This window comes from Atractosteus spatula, unplaced genomic scaffold, assembly GCF_055471065.1.
Source record: "Atractosteus spatula isolate fAtrSpa1 unplaced genomic scaffold, fAtrSpa1.hap1 Scaffold_111, whole genome shotgun sequence".
Classification (NCBI taxonomy): Eukaryota; Metazoa; Chordata; class Actinopteri; order Semionotiformes; family Lepisosteidae; genus Atractosteus; species Atractosteus spatula.
In genome coordinates, this window is record NW_028296666.1 from 79,929 (window position 1) to 88,953 (window position 9,025).

Consider the following 9,025-nt stretch of genomic DNA (forward strand, 5'->3'; position numbering starts at 1 on the left):
TCTGAAATGCGGGGTTTGAGAGCCCTTCAGGGAACACCGTACCCTAAAGGTACCAGAAGTCCACTAGTGGACTTAGGTACTGATGCTTAGTACAAGCATTAAGTCACTGTCACCCCTGTTACAATGTGATTGCTACATATCTTTCATTCCTTTCATTACCTTTTACTTTTAAAAATGAACTCAAATTGTGTATAATGTAATAATTTAAGCAGAATAACGTAGAAGTCATTCTGAGGTGCCACATGTGAGGGATACAGCTAGGCGTCTGAAATGCAGGGTTTGAGGGCCCTTTCAGGAGCACTGCATCCATTGAGACAGACCCGTGCATGTTAAACAAATAGATTCTAATAATATAATGATCTAGTGTGTTGCACTACTTCACTGCTTCACTGCTCTACGCCGTCTGGAAATATATCCTCAGACTGCTTACTGCCCTGGGCATGTACCAAGACATTACAGGAGAACATCTATATATGCCTCTGCGTTGAAGCAGGAGACACACATTTGCATCCGAAATACAGTGTTCCGGCACCTTTGACCTCATCCAGAACGTATCATTTCTTGAAAGGGATTGCTGTCCGAATGCACATCTGAATCCCAAACAGAATCTCTAGTAAAATACGATCAGTTGTGATGTCTAGTTTCAAGCATTAACATCCAAAGTATCTGTCTTAGGTGGGGCAGTAAATTTGCCAAGCCACCTGAAAGAATTACTTTTTCTAAAGATGTCTGTTGTAATTTACACACCTTGCTCCAAGGTCCAGTCAGTCAAAAGCATCTTTGTTAATTAGCCTCAGTGCCTTGATATTTTTAATTAATCTAATATCAGGAATATCACCATGTGCATGCTGAGCTGTGGAATGTATGTATTTTTTATGTACTGTAAAATCGAAATACCACCTCTTTCTGATTACTTATCCTTTATTGTATAATCAGGGCCAAATAAATCTAAATCAGTGTCACCTGCTGGGTTCAAAACGCCTTCAGGAGACACCAAATAGGAGGCACTGGACTATAAATACCCATCCATGTTATAACACACTCACCAAGGGTTTTTTAGTTTAACTCTGAGCTTTGAGATATTTAATACCTATGGTACCCATATTCACCCTTTATTTAAGGGAAGTACACATCCTAGACACACAGGAAACCCTCTCGCCCCAAGGGACGACCAGTACTTTGGATGGTCATGATTGAACCTGGCTTACAACAGACTTCTTTGGAAATGGTAATTCTTTCACATGGCTTGGCAAACTACCTGGCCCAGCTAAGACAGGTACTTTGGATGTTAATGCTTGAAACTAGACATCTTTGGATATGGTAATTCTTTCAGGTTGCTTAGCAAGCTCCCTGCTCCAGCTAAGACAGGTAGTTTGGATGTTAATGCTTGAAACTAGACATCTTTAGAAATGGTAATTCTTTCTGAGGGCTTGGGAAACTCTATTTCTTTGAATGCACCTGCACCGTTGAATATACTTTAAACCCATGCTTAGCCATGTTTTTAAAATTAAATTATAACGATTTCTGTGTTTGATAATGGTAGCAAAGGCTTCCTCCACCCACTGCTTTGCCAAAGGGGAGTGCTGTTTTCTGGGATGGGTAGAGTCTTTGCTCGGGGTAACTTTCTGCTGAGTGCAATATACCTTTCACTTTTCACCTGCAATCGAGACAGGAGGTACAGTAACTCTGAGACTTGACTAAGGTCCTGGATATTGAATCACCACTACGATCAAGAGGTAAGACTTTACATTTTTACTTTTAAATGCATTTGCTGATAACCTTTTAAAACTAATATGCAGTTAGGCAGATGCATCTTTATTCTTAAGCGTCTCTCAGTGCATTTATATTGTTTTTACTAATCTAATATCAAGAATATCACTGTGTTGAAGCTAGAGACACAGAATATCTGCAAACACATCCTAAATACAGTGTTCCTGCACCTTTGAACTCATCCAGAATGTATCGTTTTTTGAAAGGGATTGCTGTCAGAATGCACAACTGAATCCCAAACAGAATCTCTAGTCAAATGTGATCATTTGTGAATCAGGCAAATGAGTCTCTCAGGGGCCCATTGCTCATTTTCAGACACATGTATGCAATACTTTCACCATGTGTTGAGCAATAGGGATTAAAGATACCAGATGTAAGGTTTAAAAGTGATTCTGAGGTGCAACACATCAGCGATACAGCTGGGCATCTGAAATGCGGGGTTTGAGAGCCCTTCAGGGAACACCGTACCCTAAAGGTACCAGAAGTCCACTAGTGGACTTAGGTACTAATGCTTAGTACAAGCAAAAAGTCACTGTCACCCCTGTTACAATGTGATTGCTACATATCTTTCATTCCTTTCATTACCCTTTACTTTTAAAAATGAACTCAAATTGTGTATAATGTAATAATTTAAGTAGAATAAAGTAGAAGTCATTCTGAGGTGCCACATGTGAGGGATACAGCTAGGCATCTGAAATGCAGGGTTTGAGAGCCCTTTCAGGAGCACTGCATCCATTGAGACAGACCCGTGCATGTTAAACAAATAGATTCTAATAATATAATGATCCAGTGTGTTGCACTACTTCACTGCTTCACTGCTCTATGCCGTCTGGAAATAAATCCTCAGACTGCTTACTGCCCTGGGCATGTACCAAGAAATTACAGGAGCACATCAATATACAGTATATCACTGCGTTGAAGCAGGAGACACACAATCGCATCCTAAATACAGTGTTCCGGCACCTTTGACCTCATCCAGAACGTATCATTTCTTGAAAGGGATTGCTGTCCGAATGCACATCTGAATCCCAAACAGAATCTCTAGTAAAATACGATCAGTTGTGATGTCTAGTTTCAAGCATTAACATCCAAAGTACCTGTCTTAGGTGGGGCAGTAAATTTGCCAAGCCACCTGAAAGAATTACCATTTCTAAAGATGTCTGTTGTAATTTACACACCTTGCTCCAAGGTCCAGTCAGTCAAAAGCATCTTTATTAATTAGCCTCAGTGCCTTGATATTTTTTATTAATCTAATATCAGGAATCTCACCATGTGCATGCTGAGCTGTGGAAAGTATGTATTTTTTTATGTACTGTAAAATCGAAATACCACCTCTTTCTGGTTACTTATCCTTTATTGTATAATCAGGGCCAAGTAAAACTAAATCAGTGTCACCTGCTGGGTTCAAAACGCCTTCAGGGGACACCAAATAGGAGGCACTGGACTATAAATACCCATCCATGTTATAACACACTTACCAAGGGTTTTTTAGTTTAACTCTGAGCTTTGAGAGATTTAATACCTATGGTACCCATATTCACCCTTTATTTAAGGGAAGTACACATCCTAGACACACAGGAAACCCTCTCGCCCCAAGGGACGACCGGTACTTTGGATGGTCATGATTGAACCTGGCTTACAACAGACTTCTTTGGAAATGGTAATTCTTTCACATGGCTTGGCAAACTACCTGGCCCAGCTAAGACAGGTACTTTGGATGTTAATGCTTGAAGCTAGACATCTTTGGATATGGTAATTCTTTCAGGTGGCTTAGCAAACTCCCTGCTCCAGCTAAGACAGGTACTTTGGATGTTAATGCTTGAAACTAGACATCTTTAGAAATGGCAATTCTTTCTGAGGGCTTGGGAAACTCTATTTCTTTGAATGCACTTGCACCGTTGAATATACTTTAAACCCATGCTTAGCCATGTTTTTAAAATTAAATTATAACGATTTCTGTGTTTGATAATGGTAGCAAAGGCTTCCTCCACCCACTGCTTTGCCAAAGGGGAGTGCTGTTTTCTGGGAGGGGTGGAGTCTTTGCTCGGGGTAACTTTCTGCTGAGTGCAATATACCTTTCACTTTTCACCTGCAATCGAGACAGGAGGTACAGTAACTCTGAGACTTGACTAAGGTCCTGGATATTGAATCACCACTACGATCAAGAGGTAAGACTTTATATTTTTACTTTTAAATGCATTTGCTGATAACCTTTTAAAACTAATATGCAGTCAGGCAGATGCATCTTTATTCTTAAGCGTCTCTCAGTGCATTGATATTGTTTTTACTAATCTAATATCAAGAATCTCATCATGTGATTAATTGATTAATTGCAATAGTGTAACTGCAAATGAATATAGATGAGAATGTATGTTTGTTCATATGCAATGGCATGAGCAGTTTCTCATTGCAGTGGATTTTCAGGGCCAATTCATCTTCCATCTTATACTGAATATGAAAGGTAGTTGTTTCTATATGGACTCAGTCTTTGGAATTTGTATATATATATATTTCAGTGATCCCTCAGCCATTCCTTCTGTATTGTAATTCAATTTCTCTTTTAAAATTCCTTCCCCACTTCTAGGACCTGCAGTTGCTGAACTCCACAATGGCTCCTATTGGAAAGTCTGTGACTGAGACCAAGTAAGTGTTCACTTTTTTATGAAACCATTATTTATTTTGGAGCAATGACCAATTCTTATATAAATACAATGAAATCATTATGCTCAAACTATGAGAGAGAAAATTAAGGATAATTTAAGAAATCAGTCTTAGCTTGTTTCTATACACAGATGGTATAATTTATTTTCAAAGGAAACCCGCGAGGATTCCCCTGGTGTGCAAGATGTGCCTGAATACTTTTGATCAGCTTCCTGCTCACTTGAAGAGGGCGTGTATGAAGCACGCCACGGCAGAAGAGATCAGGATGGCCTCTCAACAGGCGAGGGAGGACATGATGAATCACCTGAAGAACGGGGTCATCGTGGATTACCACAGAATAGAAATTGTGTCTGGTGAGGCAAACAGGATAGCGGTTGTAAGACTGCTAGAGTCCTCGGGCCTTTTTGTACGTGGGAAGCCTGAAGACACATTGGCACGGTGAGATATTTTTAATATGTAAGGCTTCTGTAGTTTCTTTTTGAAATCATTGTTACAACATATTATGTAAAAGCATGTTGAAAAGAATCTACCTGCATTCCAGCGGCCCTGAGCAAGAGGCCACTGTCCAGGAGGAAGAGATGCCAGAGGCTGCTCCAGAAACTGAAGCAGAAGCGGAGGAGGAAGGGGAAGATGGGGAACAGTAAGACTCTCTGCTCAATAGGGTTTCTAGTGCTTTATTTTTTATTTGCACGTTGTATGTATAAAATTAGATTTTGTTTCACAGAGGCAAGAAAAAATGTAGCCTTAATTGGGATGTCAGTGAATTGGTAGATATACACATTCACACAGGGCCACATCTAAAGCCATTTTCTCCCAGAAGCCAACTAAGAAAACGGAAACACTTATAATACATGTAATTGTCCATGTGTCTTATATCTACAGGGTGTCAGTTAAAGGTAATCTAAAAGCTCTCCGAAAAAGAGTTGCCCTGGCTGGACTTTACAGAAAACACTCTCTTGATTCTCCTCTCCTGGCTGGCTTTAAACAATACCTTATCCAGGGCCTGGGAATGGTAAACTGCTCCAAGGAGGTAGGTATTTGGTACATGGTTTTACTCGGCTTAAACTTCACAGGATGTTGGTCATAAAAATAATGACTTTCTCTATATATGTTTTTCAGGTTGAAAATGTCTCCAGGTTCCTGTTTTTTATGGATCCATCAGATGTTTCCTTAAGTTTTCTGAAGGACATTTCCAAAATGCAGACATTTGTTTCCCAGTTGAAGATGACTGGGTTGTCTCACCAGACCATTGCAGGTTATATCATTAATATCAGCAGATTCCTGCTCTTCATCCGAAAAAACACTAACCTGCAAGTGGAGGATCCCAGTCTAGCTAAGAGTTTAATAGACTTCCAGAGCAATCTAAAGGATATAAAAAAGAGAAACAACAAGAGTGTCAGACAGGAAATAACCAGAAAGAGGTACTTTACTTATTAAATGTTGGTTCAACTTGTACTTGCTTTTCTATTCAAACACATGAATTTTGCCTTTTGGAGGCTGATAGTATTGTTCTCTCTCCCCCAGACTAACACAGCTGCAGAGTCCTCCACCTAAACTAAGCGATTGCTTGAAGGTGTTGAGTGTTGCAAAGAAAGATGTGCAGCGGATACTGGGCAAGACACACGCCTCTGCAGACATCACCACAAGTGAACGGATTGTTGTGATGCTTTACCTGCAGGCCATTCTCCAGCTGAAGCACCTTCAGCGCCCAGGGGTGGTAAAGAATATGACAGTAAGCATCCCTTCATACAACCAAGAATTTTGATTATAGATGTTCTTTTCGAGAAATTGTTTTTAATTAATATTTGTACTAAAAAAATCTTCTGAATTCAGGTCCTGGATTGGATACGGCGAAAAATTGTTGTGAATAAAAGTGGGCAAAACAGGGTAATAATCTCTGTCAAAGAGCGCATGGCTGCAACTCAGCGACTAGCTTCCTTTGCACTAAATGAAGAAGAGGAAAAGGTGAGTTGAAGGTTATATTTTGATATTTCATTGCTAAAAACTGTCTTTAGCATTCAATGGTATGTGAAGAATACTGCATTTAAACTGCATTTTTATTTTTTTTATTTTCTCAGATGTTTCACTGCTACTTCATTAACTTACGCTGTGATGCAAACTGCAGGATGGAAATAGAACATTTTTTTGTGTATGCAGGAGGAGAACCAGTTCACAATCCTACCTATGATCTGCGAAGACTGCATGAGAAGTAAATTGAATTATATAATTATTTTGATGTATTTTCTTTTTACTTTTCTGTGGCTTGAAAACAACTATTTTATATATGTTTGTTTTGCAGGTACCACCTACCACTGATTACTTGCTATGTTGCAAGAAGGGCATTTGAAATGGAAATAAAGAAGCTACCTATTGATCAGAAAACTGTCCTGAATGATTATTTAGGTGTTTCAAATGGAACTGTTGAAAACCTAGCCAGAAGGCTGACAGATGAGGACATGTGCTCAGCCAGCGAACTAATTCATGGCATTGTAGAAGCAGGATCTCTGTAAGTGTCACAGTGATATCCAAATTCAGTATTTGAAAGTCAATATTTAGGATAAACATAAATTTCTCATATTTTTTTAAACTTCAGTTCATCATCAGGAGAGCAATCTTCAGGCTATGGACAAGAACGTACAGCTGCTATACGGTAAGTTTTAATTCAATATCCCTCTTTCAGTTACCTTTTAGCCACTCTGTCTTAGATCTGAGATATTTAAGTTTTCTTTTTATAAATAGGTCCACTGTGGCAGCTGCTGCATATAGATGCCCAAAGATGGATGATGCTGCAGCCTTCCAGAAGCTGATACAGATTTTTCCCGTGACATTAGATGGGCAGCCTCCTAGAAAGAAAGAGCGCCTGAGAGTGACCGGCATTCACGATCGCCACTGTTACAATAGATGGAGAGCTGAGCAGAGGAAAAGGAGGCAACAGAACATATTCGGTAAGAACAGGATTTCTTCCCTTTTTAAAGAGTAATATTTCAAGAGTCTATTACTGGATATATTCTTTGGGTGGATTTCTGATATCTCACTACAGATCAATACAATAGACGGTTACCAACAGAAAGCCAAGTGACCCATTATATAGAAAAAATGGGATGGTCAACCAATACACCAGCTGTGTCCGAGGTACTTCAGAACTGGAAGCCGCATGTAGAAGTCCAACCAAATGGCAAGGACATTGAAAATCTGGTAAAACTCCAAACCTGGAGAGGCCTGCACATCGTTGACGATCCTGTGAAAGGGAAGAAGGTTATAACTTCCAGGCGTTTCCAGAAGGGAGAGGTGGTATGTGATTACCATGGCAAGGTTATCACAAAGACAGCTGGAGAAGCCCTAATGGCACAGATGGCAGAAGGAGACATGGGATATCTATTCTTTTTTGATGGACCTAAACAAAAAATGTGCATTGATTCGCGTGAAGAACACTGCACCTGCCACCCGGATATGGACACAATTGGAAGGCGCATAAATCATTCAAACAAAAAAGCCAACCTCAGACCAATTAAAGAATCTTTTGTAATTGACGAAAAGACTGACATAACAATTCTGTTCTTGGCAAAAAGAGAGATTGTAGTGGGAGAAGAGCTCCTATATGATTACGGTGTCTCCAGGAAGTCGTTTAATGGAGAAGGACAATCTCTGGAGTGGTTGGACGAATGATCATAAAATAAAGCTTTTATCTCCTCTGCCTCTCCACGGCAGAGGAGATCAGGATGACCTCTCAACAGGCGAGGAAGGACATGATAAATCACCTGAAAAACGGGGTCATCGTGGATTACAACAGAATAGAGATCGTGTCTGGTGAGGCAAACAGGACAGTGGTTGTAAGACTGCTGGAGTCCTTGGGCCTTTTTGTACATGGGAAGCCTGAAGACACATTGGCACGGTGAGATATTTTTAATTTGTAAGGCTTCTGTAGTTTCTTTTTGAAATCATTGTTACAACATATTATGTAAAAGCATGTTGAAAAGAATCTACCTAATAAAATAAAATAAATATGCCAACCTGTATCACAATCACAAACCCCTACTCTTAAGGGCGCTCCAGCCCTTCCTGATTTGCCTCATTCCCCGCATCTGTTCCTTGTTCCTACCCTGTTTCAGTTCAACTTTAAAAGCCAGGCGCTCACTTCACTCGAGGCTCTGCACCTGATCTCCGCATCGTGTGAGCCCGGGTCCTGGTTGTGCCTGGCTCCGTTGTGTTTTTAGCTTCCTGCTCCTGTTCCTGTTCCATTTGTTACTGCTAAAAAATGCCACATGCTTTAAACAAAACAAAAAAAGATTTAAAGATGTGAACCATTTCTTAAATTTGTTGACACTATCTGAACAGCACAGCATTCCCAGAATGGACAATGGAGTTTTCAGCAGCATTAGACGGGCAGCCTCTTGGGAAGAGAGAAGGAATGAGACCGACTGGACTTCATTAATGACACCGTTCTTATTGAAAGAGAACAGAAAGATAAGTCTGGATAATAATTCTTACTCTGATTTTATTATTATTTTCTTTCATTATCTACAAAATAGATTTTTGATAAGCTTCTTTTGAAACTGCCCAACATTACCAAACAGAAGATTGTTTTGGCAGGACA

At 39.9% G+C, this 9,025-nt stretch overlaps 1 protein-coding gene across 1 annotated transcript; it reads left to right on the forward strand.

Annotated features, from left to right (window-relative positions):
• Positions 1-4,378: 4,378 nt before the first annotated feature.
• On the forward strand, positions 4,379-8,097 carry LOC148809800 (uncharacterized). The gene is made up of 12 exons (XM_088909203.1): positions 4,379-4,413; positions 4,585-4,869; positions 4,973-5,071; positions 5,314-5,461; positions 5,551-5,852; positions 5,956-6,163; positions 6,265-6,396; positions 6,510-6,640; positions 6,731-6,937; positions 7,025-7,081; positions 7,171-7,376; positions 7,472-8,097. Exons 1-12 carry the CDS (start codon positions 4,379-4,381, stop codon positions 8,095-8,097), a joined length of 2,436 nt encoding a protein of 811 aa, XP_088765329.1.
• The last annotated feature ends 928 nt before the right edge of the window (positions 8,098-9,025 follow it).

What these genes read in the sequence shown, in the direction of transcription:
- LOC148809800 (XM_088909203.1), top strand. Translation starts at nt 4,379, where the DNA reads ATGGCTCCTATTGGAAAGTCTGTGACTGAGACCAA. An exon ending in GAAGGGGAAGATGGGGAACA is followed by an intron (nt 5,072 to 5,313) that starts GTAAGACTCTCT and finishes TTATATCTACAG; the next exon opens with GGTGTCAGTTAAAGGTAATC. An exon ending in GGGTGGTAAAGAATATGACA is followed by an intron (nt 6,164 to 6,264) that starts GTAAGCATCCCT and finishes TTCTGAATTCAG; the next exon opens with GTCCTGGATTGGATACGGCG.